General features: G+C 36.2%; 1 protein-coding gene across 1 annotated transcript in view; it reads left to right on the top strand.

Moving 5' to 3' along the window:
* Positions 1-18,932, top strand: part of NEK10 (NIMA related kinase 10) — a 308,999-nt gene that overhangs the window by 89,807 nt on the left and 200,260 nt on the right. The window contains exon 24 of the mRNA XM_089918950.1: positions 17,676-17,751. Within this exon, the coding sequence (XP_089775076.1) occupies positions 17,676-17,751 (76 nt within the window). The remainder of the gene's footprint in view (positions 1-17,675; positions 17,752-18,932) is intronic.

The following is an 18,932-nucleotide window of genomic DNA, read 5'->3' as shown; positions in this document are numbered from 1 at the left end:
GCTCTTTGTACTTTAGAGTTATTTCTATAACTTTATTTTCTAGTGATTATATTGAATATTTAATTTTGATTAATATATTTTTAATCCCCTCAAATTTCATCTTGTTCCTTATTCCATTTTCATGGAATCTTGATTTTATTCTCTCTCAGTATAATATAGACTTTTCTCTTCCACACCCTGAATTGTTTCTGTATCTTTTGGATCCATCTTTGGTTTTTTTTTCCCCTGGTTCATGTGCTCTCTATTTCCTGTTGGAGATTTTCCTCAAACGTCTGTTGATCTAAGCTGGCCCTTAATACTTGTGAGAAAGATATTAAAAAGGCTGTGTGTTCCAGTTAAGGGTGTCATCTGGTGGACTTTAGAGCACAGTGAAAAATTTCCTTAGGAGACCCCCAATGTCATTGCTTAAACTTTTTCCAGATAATGCACTCCCAATATCTTGCCTGAGATGATGTCCTTCTGTCTGCTGTCATTCTGGGAGCAGTGTGGATGAAGAGGTCTCAGGGAGCAACGTTCAGTTGATAGATTTTCACTGAATGCCCATGAGTTCAGCCTCACTCTGCTTGGTGCTTTTCTGGTTCAGTTTCTTTGCAAAATAAATGTCTATTTTTCTTCTAGTGACAAAGAGAACTCAATTTACTGGTAGCACCATGTGTGAGTATGGGACAGGACCTGGGGACTTGATTTGTACTTCAGTTCTGCCTTGGGCAGCACCCTTTTGGCCTTTCTATTCTCAGGCACATGGGTTAAGACGCCTGCTGTGTACCATCCTTCCTCTACTTCCCATCTTCCAAAAATTCATTGGAATATATCATCCTCTGTTGTCACATCTCATTGTTCCTGTGGGTATCTTTTCAAGGAAAATTCCTTTCCCTTCACTTTAGCAAGGTTTTGAGAGCTAGAGGAGATAAACACATAAGCCAGTCCATCCTTTAACCCAAAATGGGCAGGCTAGTTACATTATTAAGTCCACACATTGAACTTAACAAAATACCCCACTTCCCTTGTTTACTCTATAACTTTAATAAATATACTTATACTTTACTCACACTCAAATTGTAAAGGATTCCCTAGAAAAAGTTACTTTGTTTTACAAAAATAATAAAACCTTAATTTTTTTTCTTTGTCCTGCCCCTCATTGCAAGTCTGCCTAACCTTATTCTTATTACTATTTATTAGGCTTATACTTAAGTGTTATTAATTTAAAAATTATTTTCAATTTTTTAGACTTTTTAGCTTTAGGTGAGGCAATATTTTTCTAGTTTCAAATAAAGAAGCAGTGATAAATCTCAGAACAGAATTTTATCCTAGTTCAGTTTCTCTCCACTAAAGTAATTATTTGCAGGACATAAATGGGCTGCCATTATTTTCAATGAGTATAAAATGATTTTATGACTATGAAGATAATCCATAGAGAACTGACATCACTATTTAAAAATATTTAAAATAAAATATAGTGATGAAATATGTTTTTCAGTGTTTATCACTATTGATATAAATATGGACATTAGAGACTCTTGTTTCTAAGAAGGGTTATCGTTAAATTAAAATCTTACAGCATTAATTTGAAACCAAATGTATAAAATTCCCATAATTTGAGAGGTTTAAATAAAGTTACAATTCATAAAGCCTATAAAAATAGGTCATGGTACACACGTGAAAGCATATCACCAAAGAGGGACAACTGTGTCGTATTTTATTTTTCTCTTTTCTTTTGCTAGGTTTATTTACTCCCAGAAAAGAAGCACAGAATTACCAAGTGATGTTTAAGATGCATGAGACAAAATATATTGAAAATATGACCAGAAAAAAGAGTTGTAGAAAAACTAAAGTTGCCTTCTTCTCCTCTTTTTTCTCAATGTAGGTGAATGAGATGATTTAAGATTGAGCTTGGTTTGCAATTATTTATATAGCAAGTGGAGTTTGCCTTCATGAGGCAGAAGAAAGTAATAACATATTTGGGTATGTGTAGTTTTACAAATTGTATCTAATTTAATGTCTAAATATGTTTACATTTAAAAGATTGGATTTTTCAATGATTTGGGCCATGAAACATGCCCAGATCTCGCCCCTGAGTATATTTACAGACTTGGAGGCCACACAAGGGAGCAGACCCTGACTCAGGGACACACCAGGTGAAGCACAAAGTTGGCCCTAAATGCTGCCAGCTGCCTGCTGCCAAGTAGGAGAGAATCTGCTGAAAGGGAACTTGCCTCTGAACCCACCATTTCACATTTCTTGGCTTTTCAAATACACATTTTAATGTAAAACCTGCATGCTCCCTTTTCTTCCCTGCTCCAAAATATAAAAGGAAGAAAAAGGAAAAAACAAAACTCATTAAGCTATAGGTAATAGATTTCAGACATGGGCTTTGGCGCATGACTCAAGAGGTCACATGTTCATCCTGCAACCAAACAGGCCGTGCATATTTCTAGATGTTTCTCCAATGACATGTGGCTGTTGCTACTGGTAATAACAAGGGCATACTCAAGTCAATGGAACATTTATCAAAGGCTCAAATGCTCATCAAATGCCATTGTATGCTAGACATGTGGGGGTGGGTAGAAGATGAAAGCCATGGTCTCTGTCCCCTGAGTCTTATGGGAAGGACTTTCAGTTCTTCACTCAGCAATTATTTTCTGAGCTGCCGTATCCTGTGGTGAACAAGGCAAGCATTCCAGACATGATCACTATCTTCATGGAGCTTATAGTTGTATTACAGGGTGATAAAGCCTAGAGTATTGTCTATACAAAATATATTAGGATGGGACATGTTATGCTGTAGTAATAAGTAATGTGAAAGTCTCAGCAGCTTAAAACAGTGGCAAACTACAGCCTGTGGGACAAATCCAGCTGTGGCCTGTCTTCTTATGTCCTGTGAGTTAAGAGGGTTTTACATTTTTAAATGGTGTTAAAAGGAAGAATATATGGCAGTTACCATATATGGCCCCAACGCTTAAATATTTATCATCTGCCCCATTATAGAAAAAGTCTGTCCACCATGGCTTAAAACAGCAAGGTCTCTATCTTGTTCATAATACATGAGCATTGTAGGTCAGTAAGGGAGCTGTGCTCAGAGATCAGGCTGGCTGAAGACCTCCATACCTGCTTCCACATCAGAGGTAGGGAAGAGAGAGCATGGCAAACCATACCTCAGCTCTCAAAGCTCTGCCCTAAAGTTTCAGATATTACTTCTGCTCAGAATTCATTGGTCAAAGCAAGCCAAGTTCACCAGGGTGAGGATATGTTCCTTCCCCAGAAAGAATGTGGGTGAGCAGTTATATAGTCTTCCACAACTATCACGCACAGGAGAAAATGTGACTAATTCCGCCTGGGGGAGCCTTCTGGTGAGGAGCTGGGCAGGACAGGTGACAGCGTTTCAGGTAGGGGTACAGCAAATGCAAAGGATTAGAGACCCAAAGCAGTACAGCATGCCGAGGGGCTAGCAAGATGCTCAGTAGAGGCTTTGGTGGGTGAGAGCTGGGACTCTGACATCTGTTCAGAGATTTAGCTTCAAGATTTCAGACTGAAAACTATGTGATCAGATTTGGGTTGGAGAGATCATTGTGATGGCAGGTGAGGGGGCACCGTGGAGAACGACTGGAGACAGATCCCCAGTATAGGAGGTGGATCGGTTTGGATATATTTGGGTGCAAAAAGCCAGGATGCCAATGGTTTAATACACGAGGACACGTCGTTATCTCATAACAAAGGGAGTGGAGGTGAGCAGTGCCAGGACTGGTTCAGCAGCTCAAGGAGGTCAGCTACAATCTAGGTTTTTCTGTCCTTTCTCTCCATTTTCTTCAGCAGATTGGCCAGAGCTCCAGGCATTATTACCAAATCCAAAGACAGGAATCAGGGTGGCAGCTAGGGTGAAAAATCAGATTCTTCTTTTTGAATAGTTACTCCTTTTATCATAGAAGAAAATCTTTCACAGGGGTCTTTCACAGGAATTCCTGTTAGACTTATTACATTATTTTGGCCAAAGCGAACTCATGCAACCACCCCTGACTGTAAGGGAGACTCTCTAGGTGAGCTCCCAGCCTGTACAGCTGGAGATGGGAAAGGGAGGTGGGGGTGGTCAATGGCTTTTGGAGAGCTAGTCTGTGGTATTTGCCGCTAAAGCTCTTGCAATTTTCCGTAAAGACGTGTAAGTTTTACCTATGGCAGCAGAAGAAAAGGATATGGCAGAAGGATTGTACTCAGCAGTTATTTGGGACCCAGAGTTAAAAAGGTTGCTAGCCAGTTAATGAGGTGTGACAACAGTTGAGAAAGAGTCTGAGTTTATGAGGATTGTGACACCATTGACAGAGAATTAGGTGAGGAAATTTAAGGTGTGAGATTTCTAACATGCTAAGTTAGAAATGCGATTATAGGCTTTTCCTGGTTAAAATTCTTCAAGTAGCTCCCCATGACATTTAAGATAGAGTTTAGATTCCCTAGGGCACCCAAGGCCCTTTCCTCCTGATCTCTCCTTGCCTTTTGCTCTGGACTCATGGGACAGATTTCTGTTTCCTGAATAGAGCCAGTCTGTGGTTGTATTGCTCTGTGGCTTCCAAAGTGTTGCTCTCTCTGTCCAGAATGCCCTGCTGCTACTCACTTCTAATGCCACTCCACCAGGTGGCATCTTCGATGTCCACATCCAATAGGTTCTGAGTCTGGGCTCCCTTAGTACACTGGCCTGGCCTCGCTCATTGCACATAAGACATTGGTTTATTGCCAATCCCTCCTTGAGGTAAGGGAAACCAATTTCCTTGACTTTGTTCCTCTCAAAGCATTTAATAAATATTTGTTGAATAAATAGATAGAAGAATGAATGAACAAGTGAATGAATGAATTTTGAGATCTTGATACGATAGCCAAGATCGCCTAAGCAGAGTGCTTTAATGCTAGAGGAATTGGGGATTAAGGTGGAAAGCAGGTCCATAAATGGGGAAAGATACAAGCAGTTCCCACTATCATCTCAGCAAACAGTGTAACCCAAAGTTGTCTAAAGGAAAGATTTTACTTTCTGAATGCCACCAAAATTTGAGAAATCAAATTAGACCTGTCTTGCTATTGAAGAATCTCTGGCATTTTAAATGTTTCTAAAGGATTAGAGGATTTTAATTATTGTTGGTTGGCTCAACTGTGGCTGAGAAATCTGTGTCATTAGAGGAAAAATGAATTAGTTAGGTCTCTTGACCTGTTCTTGTTTTGAGCCTGTTCTGTGGTTTATTTCCTATTAATCAGATTTAGTGTCTATACGAGTTTGAGCTGACACAGAACTTGAGTGCTCTCAAAGGTCTACAGAATATTGAGTCACTTGTATTGCATACCCTCATAGCATCTTTTGTTGAAAGGGTAGCCACAGAATTTCTGGAATTTCTCTCATGTCACCCTCATGTTACTAAAAAACAAGAATGTTTTCTGTCAAGTCCACCACAGTTTCCTTATATTGCCATGAAGAAGTATTGAAGCAAATTCAGTCAAATCCAACTTCTAAAAAAATTTTAAGATTATTGATTTTATGACCATTAGTGGGTCATTCTGCAATTCTGAGATTTGAATAGCAGTTGCCTTGAGGAAAAGATGAGAATAGTAATTGGGAGAAAGTCACAGCAGGGTGAGTTCCTAACGCTGGTGGTTAGTCTCTTCTGGTGAGACAATAGGCTGGGTGAGAGAATATGGAGGCACCAAATCTTTACCACTTTAGGAAAAACTTAGAAATAAAGACTTTCCAATGTTGGGTTAATCAGGAGTTTTGGATTTATATGTCCATATAAAAGCACCAAAGATGAAAGATAATAAAGTAGAGATTATTTTAGTGTGTGTTTTCATATGGGCATATTGGGATATAATTTAGTTCTTTGAGAAAATGTTTAATATAAGAAGTAGAATCTGATGTGTTCTGGACACATTATTTTTATTCTGGGAGATTTCCAAAGTGTGTTCTCTGAAGCAGCATTGAGAGTAGGTGGGAGTGTCTGTTTTTACAGAGACTAATTCAGCAATGTATGGTACTACACATCTGATTTTCTGATCAGTTTGCCTACCCTCCTAAGTGTAATGAAGGCATTGGAGCCTTTTAGATTCTTGAATCATGCCACAAACAGTGGCAGGCCATATACATTTGTTCTCTTTATCTATGTGTTTGTTATCATTTGTTTTGTTTGTTTTGATTTTTAGATTCCATATATAAGTACAATCCTATGGTATTTGTCTTTGCCTGACTTACTTCACTAAGCATAATGCCCTCTAAGGCTGAGTAATATTCCACTGTGTGTGTGTGTGTGTGTGTATTTATATATATATATATATATGTATATATCACACTGTCTTTATCCAGTCACCTCTTGATGAGCACTTAGGTTGCTTTCATATCTTGGCTATTGTAAACAATGCTTCAGTGAACATAAGGGTGCATATATATTTTTGAGTTAGTGTTTTTGTTTTCTTTGGGTAATACTCAGAAGTGAAATTGCTGGATTGTATCGTAGTTCTATTCTTAATTTTTTGAAGAACCTCCATACTGTTTCCATAGTGGCAGTACTAATTTACAATCCTATCAATAGTACACAAGGGTTCCCTTTTCTCTACATCCAACATTTGTTATTTGTGGTCTTTTTGATAATAGCCATTCTGACAGGTATGAGGTGATATCTTACTGTGTTTTGGGTTAGCATTTCCCTGATGATTAGTGATGTTGAGCATTTTTTCATGTGTCTGTTGGCCAGCTGTATGTCTTCTTTGGAAAAATGTCTGTTCAGGTCCTCTGCCCATTTTCTAATCAGTTTTCTTTTTTATGTTGAGTTGTATGGCTGTTTATATATTTATATGTCATTTTAAAATATCTTCTCCCATTCAGTGGGCAGCCTTTTCATTTTCTTGGTATCTCCTATAGCTGTGCAAAAGATTTTTAGTTTGATGTAGTTCAATTTATTTTTGCTTTTATTTCCCTTGTTTGAGGAGACATATAAAAAAAAATCCTAAGACCAATGTCAATGCCAAACAATGCCTGTTTTCTCCGAGCAAATTTATGGTTTCATTTAAGTCTTTAATCCATCTTGAATTTATTTTTTTGCATGGTGTGAGAAAGTAGTCCAGTTTGATTCTTTTGCATGTAGCTGTTCAGCTTTCCCAACACCATTTATTGAAGAGGCTGTCTTTGCCCCATTTTATAATCTTACCTTGGTCATAGATTAATTCACCACATAAGCATGAGTTTATTTCTGGGCTCTCTATTCTGTTTCATTTACTTATGTGTTTGTTTTTGTGTCAGTACCATACTGTTTTGATAGCTGTAGTTTTGTAGGATAGTTTGAAATCAGGGAGCATGATACCTCCAGCTTTGTCCTTTTTTTCTCAAGATGCCTTGGCTATTCAGGGTCTAATTTCCATAGAAATTAGAATTATTTGTTCTAGTTCTGTGAAAAATGGCTTTGGTATTTTGACAGGGATTGGATTGAATCTGTAGATGTCCTTGGGTAATATGGTCATTTTAGCAATATTAATTCTTCCAATACATGAGCACGGTGTATCTTTCCATTTGTTTGTGTCGTCTTCAATTTTCTTCATCAGTGTATTATAGTTTTCTGAGTACAAGTCTTTTAGGTCTTTGGTTAGGTGTATTCCTATGTATTTTATTCTTTTTTGATGCAATTGTAAATGGAATTGTTTTCTTAATTTCTGTTTCTGATCGTTTGTTGTTAATGTAAAGCATGCAATGGACTTCTGTATATTAATTTTGTATTCTGCAACTTTACTCAATTCATTTATTAGTTCTAATAGTTTTGGTAGCATCTTTAGGATTTTGTATATATAGTATCATGTCACCTGCAAACAGTGAGTTTTACTTCTTCCTTTCCAATTTGGATTCCTTTTATTTCTTTTTCTTGTCTGATTGATATAACTAGGAGTTCCAATGCTATGTTGAATAAAAGTGGCAAGAGTGGGCATTCTGTCTTGTTCCTGATCTTAGAGGAAATTCTTTCAACTTTTCATCATTGAGTAAATGATGAAAGTAAATAAAGGTCATATATAGTCTTTATTATGTTGAGGTATGTTCCCTCTGTACCCACTTTGTTGAGAGTTTTTATCATAAGTGGATGTTGAATTTTGTCAGAAGCTTTTTCTGCGTCTATTAAGATGATCATATGATTTTTATTTTTCAGTTTGCTAATGTGTTGTATGATATTGCTTGATTTGTGGATGTTGAGCCATCCTTGCATCCCTGGGATAAATCCCACTTGATCATGGTGTATGATCCTTTTAACGTATTGTTCACTTCAGTTTGTTAATATTTTGTTGAAAATTTTTGCATCTATATTTATCAGTGATACTGACCTGTAAATTGTGTGTGTGTGTGTGATGTATTTGTCTGATTTTGGTATCAGGTTGATTCTGGCCTTATAGAATGAGTTCAGAAGTATTTTTTTCCTCTTTAATTTTTTGGAATAATTTGGAAAGGATAGGCGTTAATTCTTCTTTAAATATTTTATAGAATTCACCTGTGAAGCTGTCTGGTCCTGGAATTTAGTTTGTTCAAAGTTTTTATTATTATTATTATTACTGATTCAATTTCCTTACTGGTAATTGGCCTGTTCATATTTTCTATTTCTTCCTGGTTTAGTCTTGGGAGATTGTATGTTTCTAGAAATTTATCCATTTCTTTTAGGTTACCCATATTATTGACATGTAATTGTTCATTGTTATCTCTTATGGTTCTTTTATTTCTGTGGTGTCAAGTGTAACTTCTCTTTCATTTCTGATTTTATTTATTTGGGTGCTCTCCCTTTTTTCTTGATGAGTCTGTCTAAAGGTTTATCGATTTTGTTTATCTTTTCAAAGAACCAACTCTTTATTTCATTGATTTTTTTTGTGTTGTGTATTTAGTCTCTATTTCACTTATTTCCACTCTGATCTGTAATATTTTTTTCATTCTTCTAACTTCGGGTTTTGCTTGTTTTTGGTTTTTTTTTCCTAGTTCTTTTAGGTGTAAGATTAGATTTTGTTTTAGGGTTTTTCTTATTTTCTGAGACAGACTTGTATTGCTTTTAGAACTGCTTTTGCTGTATCTCATAGATTTTGGATTGTTGTGTTTCCATTTCCATTTGTCTCAAGGTTTTTTTTTTTTCTCTTTGATTTTTTTCACTGACCCATCAGATGTTTAGTAGCATATTGTTTGGACTCCACGTGTTTCTGTTTTGTACAGTTTTTTTTCTTTTTTAGTAGTTGATGTCTAGTCTCATACCATTGTGGTCAGAAAAGATGCATTATGTGATTTCAATCTTCTTAAATTTATTGAGACGTGGTTTGTGGGCTAGCACGTGATCTATCCTGGAGAATATTCCATGTGCACTTGAAAAGAATGTGTATTCTGCTTTTTTTGGTTGGAATGTTTTGTATATATCTATTAATATACAGATTAATATATCTAATCTATACCAGATTGCTGGTATAATGCGTCATTAAGACCTTACTGATTTTATGTATGGATGATCTGTCCACTGATGTAAGTGGGGTGTTAAAGTCCCCCACTATTATTGTGTTACTGTCAATTTCTACCTTTATGTCTGCTAATATATGCTTTATATATTTAGGTGCTCCTATGTTGGATATGTATATACATATGTATACATAAGTATATATTCTCTTGTTGAATTGATCCTTTTCTCATTATGTAATGTCCTTCTTTGTCTCTTGTTACAAATCTTTGTTTTAAAGTCTATTTTGTCTAATATCAATATTGCTTCCTCTGCTTTTTTTTTTTCATTTCCACTTGCATGGAATATCTTTTTATATCCCCTCACTTTCAGTCTGTGTGTGTCTTTAGGTCTGAAGTGAGTCTGTTATAGGCAGCATATACGTGAGTCTTGTTTTTGTTTCCATTCAGCCATTCTGTGTCTTTTGATTGGAACATTTATTCTATTTACATTTAAAGTAATTATGGATAGGTATGTTCTTATTGCCATTTTGTTAACTATTTTCTGGATTTTAGGGAATTCCATTTTAGACTTGATTAGACTTTCACTTGTTGAATTAGAAATAATATTGTAAATATCAGCTGTACTTCATTTGGAGGAAGGTCAGAGGGAAGTTTTGGGGGTAGGGATTAGAAATCTGCATGATCTACAGAGGCAGATGTGCCAGTGGGACAGGGATTTTCTGAGGAAAACTTTCTGAGCATCTTTCTGGGAAACACTTCTCATCCCCTGTGCAGCCCTACACTGACAGGATGTTACTGATCATTCCATTGCTATGAAAGTTGAAGGTTACCTCTGCATTTACTGAAGCAGAAGGAAAGGGCAGAATAGTGGATGCAGTGGGGTTGCAAGGTGGACATCTTTCTTCTGGCTTCTTGTATAGTTATGCTCAAGCAGAATCTTCTGTCATTGCCAAGTATTATGGGGATCTTAACTTATCACTTCCTAAAATTGTCAGAGTCACTCCTTGTTTTTATTTTGCTCAGGGAAGACATTTTAAAATGACACAAATTTTAGCTATGCTTTGAAGGATAGGAGAAACTGCCCATAACTACATCTCTTGATTATTTACTATGATAATACATCCTTTATCTCATCCAATACTCTAAAGCACATTCCCATCTTTACAGACAATGAAGAAGTTTAGAGAGGTTAGGAAACTTGCTTAAATCACCCAAGTAATTGGTTGACAGAGCCAGGGATGAACCATGTCTGCTTCTAGAGTTCATCTTTTAACCGAGTCTCTTTATAGTATTCCCTTAGGGAAGCCATTTCAGGCAAAGAAAAAGGCAGGCTTAAGGGCACCCAGGTGCTCATAATCAAGTGTGGTACAAGGGTGAGGCCAATACTTTGTTGGAGTGGACATTTTAGATTGGCTGATAATGAGAGAGGTCAGTCACCTGAGCATGGCCTGCAGAGTCCTTTATCCCTGATTCTCTACCCTCTGGCAAGTCTGGCTTTTTCTCAGTTCCTCAATGGACCATGCTCCCTTGATCACAGGACCTTTGTATATGTAGCTTCCTCAGCATGGAAGTCTCTTCTCCACTTTCTTTTCTTACCTAGTTAACACCTGCCCTCCTTCATATATTCATTCAACCACCATTTTATCACAGAAGCTTTTCCTAATCAGCTGTGTCCCTTACATTACCCTCTCATAATATCATATATCTACCTGTTCTTTAATGATCTTATCCTAACTGTAAATTTACATTTATATGTGTGAGTCTTGGTTTAATGTGTATCTCTGCCACTGGTCCTAAGGGTTGTGTCAATATGGATGGTTTCTGATGTGGTTACCATCTTATCTTTAGTACCTAGCCCGTTACCTGGAACATAGTATATACTTAGTGGATACTTGTTGGACAACTGAGTGAATCAGTGAGTACATGTACCATCTTGAAGGCCAGATAGGGCAGCTGGAAACTTTATAAAGGATGGTAATCAGGAGACCTTCTGGTACTTAATGGGGACCTACTGTGATGAAGGCAGGGGTTGGTAGATTTTTCCACTGTTAAATACTTTGTAGAATGGATTATAAGGAAAAGCTTTCGGTTGAGGTATACCTGAGTTATTGCAGGAGTAGAGAGGGCCTGGGCTACTGGCATATTTAAACTGTGATCACAGAAACAATTGGAAATTCAGATAGAAGACCTGGTGAGTGAGTAAGTATAGGAGCAAGAGAGATGTGTCAGAGATTTCAAGCCTAGGAAGTGGGGAAGATGTGATGTTATCTGTGGTTTGGGATATCCCAGATGGGGTGTGAAGAGGCAGGTGCTTCATAGGGCTAGGGATGAATCCCCAGACAAAGACTAGGGCTTTCTGTCTTGGCTGTGAACTTGGGAGCTTCTGACAGACATGTGATGGATGAAAGCTCATGTGGAGAAGAATGGGAACACTTTATATCTGTGCAGTATTTCCAAGTGCTTCTCATCTATTGTCATAGTTTTATTTGAGCAACCCCTGCAAGAAGTAAGTTTATAGGCCATTTTTTCGAGAACACAGAGTAGTGAGTGATGTGACCAATGTTGCACAGATAGCAAACAACAGAGCAAGAATCTAGGGTCTCAACCACACATCTTTTCCATCTGAAAGTTGACAGCTTCAGGCTGTAGCATAAAGATTCTACAGTCTTTAACATTTTTGGTATCATTTGTTCTACCAAAGGAGAGGGTTTTTACCCTTTTTAATATGTGCTATATATAAAATGTTTTCTGTTGTCACTTTTAAATTTCTATTTTAGCACATGAATGCTGTTATGCCACACTTTCTGAAATAAAACCTTTTCCTCCACTCCAAATATGGTCACAGATGTGGAAAGAGTAATAAAAACATTAATGCTGCTACCAGAATTTTCTAAATAGCCAAACAATATTAGATTTTTTCCTGTTTAAGAGTACTTCTTGACCATCAGTGATTTTGCAGACAGCTGTCCAAGTTTCTGCCATTATCTCAATTAACTGGAGTGAGTAGAGTCATTGTGAGTGCCACTCCTTGGTTTTTTGCCTTTCAAAATCAGTGGCATTTTTATAGAAACAGGATAATTTCTATGTAGCATTAGAACTAAAAGTCAAAGTATTATTTTAGATAGTAAGTTGGTCAAAGTTTATGTATGCCAAAATTATAGTGAGCTCCCAAAAATATTGACACTATGCTATTTCTACCAGTTTTCTCCATTGCACTATAGAGAAATGGAAAGGTTATAGCAAGCCATCTAGCTTTTGCATAGTTCTTAAAAACACCTTGTAGAGTGTAGCCCTCTCATTTGTCAGTAGTACTACTGTATCGAGAGGACAGATAGATAAATATACTCAGACATGTGCATATATGTCTATATATGTATCGAAAGATACATCTCCATCTGTCTACAGTGATAAACCACACAAAATCTTTGCTCTCATGAATCTTGCATTCTGGTTAGGAATTACAGACCCCAATACGTAAATGAATATTACGTAAATAAAAACAAAGAAAGTAATTTCAGATTGAAAGATAGTAAGAATTAAATAAATATAATAGGAGAGTATTGAGGAAAGGGATGAGTTGGGTTTTTTTTGTTGTTTTTTTTTGCAGTACGCGTGCTCCCCCACTGCGGAGCACAGGCCCCAGATGCACAGGCCCAGCGGCTATGGCCCATGGGCCCAGCCGCTCCGCGGCACGCGGGATCCTCCCCGACCGGGGCACGAACCCGTGCCCCCTGTATCGCCAGGTGGACTCCCAGCCACTGCGCCACCAGAGAAGCCCAGGGATGAGTTTTTGATAGTATGGTCAAGAAAGACCTTTCTGAAAACCCAGATCATGTATGGCCTTTTATGCCTGGTAGGAGTTTGGTATTTATTCTTAGTATCTATCAGAAGCCTTTAAAGAATTTTAACCTTTAGGTAGTGATATCTGCTTTAGGTCTTTCAAAGATCATTGTGACTCTGGTATGGAGAATTATGTTTTGGAGGGTAGTGATGGCTGTGGGGAGTCTGCTTAGAAAGTATAGTTCAGTAGCCTGGATGAGAGTTCGTGGTGTCCTGGACTAGGTGATAGTGGTTGTATTAATTATCCATTATTGTGTAACCAATTACCACAAAGCTTAGTGGCTTAAGACAACAAACATTTATTTTCTCACCATTTCAAGGGGCAGGAATCCAGCAGCAGCTTAGCTGGATGATTCTGGCTCAAGGTCTCTCATGAGGCTTCAGTCAAGCTGTCAGCCAGGGCTGCATCATCTGAAGCCTTGACTTGGCCTGGGAGTCCACTTCCAAGAAGGCTCACTCACATGATGGGCAATTAGTTCTGGCTTTTGTCTGGAACTTGGCCTCTCATTCACCAGGACCCCTCTTCTCTATGTGGCCTCTTCAGCAGAATAGCCTGGACTAGGCAAATATTTCTTAACTATAACATCAAGGGACTTCCCTGGTGGTCCAGTGGTTAAGTCTCCGTGCTCACAATGCAGGCGGCCCAGGTTTGATCCCTTGTCAGGAACTAAGATCCCACATACTGCAAGTAAGCCTGCGTGCTCTAGAGCCCACACACCACAACTAGAAAGCCCACACACTGCAACTAGGGAGGCCCACTTGCCAAAAGAAGACCCAGCACAGCCAGAGTAAAATAAATAAATGAAAATAAACTATAACATAAAAACCATAATATATATATAAATTAATTCATTGAACTTCATTAATGTTTAAAACTTCTGTTCTATGAAAGTTATTACTAAGAGGATGAAAAAAACAAGTTGAAGACAAGGAGAAAATATTTGTAGATCATCTATCTGACAAAGAATTAGTATCAATAATACAAATAATAAGAAAGCTCAGTAATAAGAAAACAAACAACCCCATGACAAAATGGGCCAAACTTTGAACAAGCACTTCACTAAAGAAGATACACAGATGGCAAATAAATATATAAAAAATGTTCAGCACCATTAGTCATTTGGGAAATGCAAATGAAAGCTATACTGAGCTATCACTACATACTGGTTAAAATGGCTAATTAAAAAACCCCTGATAACTTAAAATGCTGGTGAGGAGGCAGAAGCAACTAGAACTCTCATACATTTCTGGTGAGAACACAATGGAAAATATTTTGGCTTGGTAGTTTTTTATGAAATTAAACATACACTTATCATAGGATCCAGTAATCCCACTCCAAGGAATCTATCAAAGAGAAATAAAAAATTATCTTCACACAAAAATTTGTATGCAATTATTGTACTTACTTGGATGTGTAGTACAATCTTGAATAGGAATGGTAAGAGTGGACATCCTTGCCTTTTTCTCTTTGTATCCTTGAGTTTATACTACCTTGTCTTAATTACTATAGCCTTGTAATAATTCTTAATATACTATAGAAAACTTTGTCCTCTTTTATATTAAACTCCATGGCTCCTCTTGGCAGTTTCTATTTCTATATGAATTTTATACTCAATTTGTGAAGTTCTGCCCAAAATATGAAGACATATGATTGGAATTACATAAATTAGTTTAGGAAGAATGAAATCTATATAATATTGAAAATCCCAATCCATGAATTTGGACTTTCTCTCCATTAATTTTAATCTTCTTTAATGACTCTGTAACAAAATTTTATAATTTTCCCTGCATAGGTCTTTCATGTCCTTTGTCATATTATTCCTAGATATTTGTTCCTATGATGGTATTGTAATTAGTATGTTTTCTTTCTTTCTTTTTTTTTTGAAAGGAAAGAGAAAATGTTTTCTGATTTATTTGAAAAATTCAAGGCACATTAAAAATGTTCTTATATGACAATCTCTTCAAAATATCTATCAATATATTAACAAGATGGCTATACCTTTTTTTATTTTTCTTCTTTGCTTTAATTGAGATATAATTGACCTACAACATTGTATTAGTTTCAGCTGTGTAACATAATGATTCGATATTTATTATATACTGTGAAATGGTCACCATAAGTCAAGATAACATCCAGCCTTGTTTTTTTGATCTTAAGGGAAAGACATTCAATCTTTTAACATTAACTAGAAAGTTAGCTGTAGGTTTTTCATAGATGCCCTTTATCAGGTTAAGGAAATGCCTGTCTATTTTCCACTTTGCTAAAAGGAATAGATACTGAATTTTCTCAAATTCTTCTTATACAACTATTGAGATGTTCGTATGATTTCCTTCTCTAATGTTCTGATCTGGTGAACTATATTGATTAATTTTTAAATGTTGGATCAGCATTGTATTTTTGGCATAAACCCCACTTGGTTATTATGTGTTATCCTTTTTAATATATCCCTAGATTGGATTTACTTATTTTTTGTATCTATTCTCATGGGGAATACTGTTCTGTGCTTTTCTTTTCTTGTAATGTCTTTGTATGGACTTGTTCAGGGTAATGTTGACTTCATAAAATGAGTTAGGAAGTGTTCTCTCCTATTCTATTTTCTGGTAGAGTTTATGCATAACTGATATTTATCCCTTAAGTGTTTGGTTGAATTTGCAAATAAAATGATTTGGGCCTGATATTTCTTTGTTGTCAGTATTGTATTCTGTTTTGATAAGAATTTGGGGCTTTAGAATTGAGCAACATCAAATTCATGTCTAACTCTGTTCATTTCTCCCTGAGAAACCCTAAGCAAGGCACTAATTCTCTTTGAGCCTCAGTTTCTTCATATATAAAATGGGTGGTTGTGAAGATTAAATAGAGATATACATCAGTTGATTATCACTATGCTATACTACATTTGCATGTGTTAACTTATTCAGATTTTAATATTATAGCGCTACTATCTATATTATTACAATCACTATTTTACAGATAAGAAAACTATTGCAAAGAGAGATTAAATAACTTGCCCAGGGTTACTCAGGTAGCACATAATGAAGCCAGGATTTGAACTGAGACTGTTTGGTTCCAGAGTCCTTGCCTTTAAGCACTAACAGGCACTAACTATAATAATTCCTATTGCACTGTGAGTATTAAAACAGACAATATATGTAAGCAGCTATATTTGTGCTAGTTCAAGGTTGTTGTTTTGTAAATGGATATTGTTATTAATAACATGAATTAATATCACTTTGAAGTCAAAGGTACTTCAGAATATTTTCAACCTGTCAAAGACACTTTAGAATAGATAATCAAATACTTTTTATTAAAATTCATTACAGTGAAATTCCATACATATTTAGTACACTTAAAAAGTGATATTGTGAACTTCAAACTTTATTAGGAATAGCAACTTGAATTTTTGCCCTGGTTCAACACTGTCTTTTTGTTTAATTCTAGTAATTAAACCTCTTGAAATGTTTGTAAATCCATACAATGATAATAGGAATAATATCTGTTTCTACCACTTTGATCTAAGTTATTGAGTGGCTTAAAAAATAGAAGTATGTGAAGGTGCTTTGAAAAATATAGCTAATGCTAATATTAAATATAAATATTTAGTGTTCTAGTTTAAAAATTAGAATCCATTGTATTAATATAATTATATTATTATATAAGTATTTTGAGATGATTGTGAACATTATTATTTACTATGACTTTGTACAAATAGATACCATCCATTTCAGGTTTTCAGACCTTCATGGTGATTATGTAGGCTTACCATATTTGTTTAATTTTTTAGCTGGATGAGGTGATGACTGCCATATGCCAAAACATTAGATTCATTTTATTTATTTGAAAATTATAAAGGGTAATCTAAAAAAGTAGAATCACGGGGCTTCCCTGGTGGCGCAGTGGTTGAGAGTCCACCTGCCGATGCAGGGGACACGGGTTCATTCCCTGGTCCAGGAAGATCCCACATGTCGCGGGGCGGCTGGGCCCATGAGCCATGGCCGCTGAGCCTGTGCGTCCAGAGCCTGTGCTCCGCAACGGGAGAGGCCACAACAGTGAGAGGCCCGCGTACAGGAAAAAAAAAAAAAAAAAAGTAGAATCACAAGTTCAATAAGTACTTTGTCCTATCTTCCAGTCAGAAAGACTCTTTTAATATTTTTTAATGAAACCTCATTATGTCAATATATATAGCATAATGACCTAATGTACGTACACAATTAATGAAGGCTGGGAGTGGTTCAGAAGATTGGCGCATGGGGCATTTTGACAGGGAAAACAAGAAAAGCTTTCTCTTGTGAATTGTGATAGCTTTTTTCTTTGTTTTGTTTTGTTTTGTTTTTGCAGAATGTTAAAAGCTAAGGAACAATGCTAATTCTGGGAAAATATAATCAAATTGTTTTGTTTCTTGAATTGTAGCTGACTTTGGCCTGGCAAAGCAAAAACAAGAAAGCAGCAAACTTACATCTGTTGTAGGAACAATTCTGTATTCCTGGTAAGGACAATTATTTTATGGCTCTCTAACACCTTTTTTTAACTGGTTTGGGCTTTCATTTCTTTTCTTGGCTTGCAAAGGAAAGATATTTACATATTTAATAAGTTTTCCTCAATTACCCAGGTAATACACATGTATAGAATCGTACCATTATGTGTTTAAAATAACAAACTATCTTTCCTTTAAGGTAACTCTGCCCCTCAATTACTTGTAATTGAAGTGATCTTTAGCACACAGTAGGTGTACAGAGTTGTTGAATGAATCTGTGAATGAATTAGTAGACTTGTTACGCAATATGACACTTGGAACATTTTATTGCATCTATTTTATATATGATTCTTTTACTCTCTTTCCATCTATAGACATTCAAGGTCAAGGAAAGGGTTTTTATGTCCTAATACCTGTCCCAGCATCTGGCAAATAATAGGTGCTGAATAAATTTTATTATGTGAATGAATAAATGATGATACATATACTTACACATATATTTACAAAGTTGGTGCTTCTTGGGTAAATGAGCATTATTTTGATGAATTGAGACTTTTTAGCATGCTCTTTAGGGTTCCTTTGCAATCCATTAATTATCATGAAGTGAGAATCTTCTTTTGCTGATCACATATCATTTGTCTGAATCTGTTGAAATTAGCAAACAGATATGGTAGTCCGTAGATGCAGCAGATTTCAGGGAAATATTCTGAAATTTCATTTGTCGGGTCAAGCAATCAAGACACTTCCATCTTCATTTTTTAATCTGGTCTATTATGCAGCAGAGTCCTGGGGGAAGGATTCAGAATGAATCTTCTCCAAGGAGGGTGGAATTTGGAAATAACAGCCCTATTTTACAAAGTGCTTTCATACAAGAATGTGCAACATAGTGTTTTTAAGGGGTGAATTTTCATTTATTTTGCTAGAAATTTCTTACATCTTTGTTTTTGAAACTAGCTTCATGGGAAGATGTAGAGATTGGTGGCCAGGCTAATATTGTACCTTGAAAACTGATAGTTTATCTGGGCACTTAATCTCTTAATAATAAGGATATGACTCACCCATTACTTGTTGCTGGAATAATAGTTTTCATTTGTTCTACTTTGTATTCTTTTTCAAAAATAATAAAAGCTTAATCATAAAAGTGTTAAATAATCATATATTCCTGAACAGATTTGATTGTCAATCAAAATTAC

Source organism: Delphinapterus leucas, chromosome 10, assembly GCF_059928025.1.
Source record: "Delphinapterus leucas isolate spDelLeu-1000000601 "Yukka" chromosome 10, BTC_Dleu_Yukka2, whole genome shotgun sequence".
NCBI lineage: Eukaryota > Metazoa > Chordata > Mammalia > Artiodactyla > Monodontidae > Delphinapterus > Delphinapterus leucas.
The sequence above is the reverse complement of the archived record's forward strand: the minus strand, read 5'-3'. Positions and strand labels throughout refer to the sequence as shown.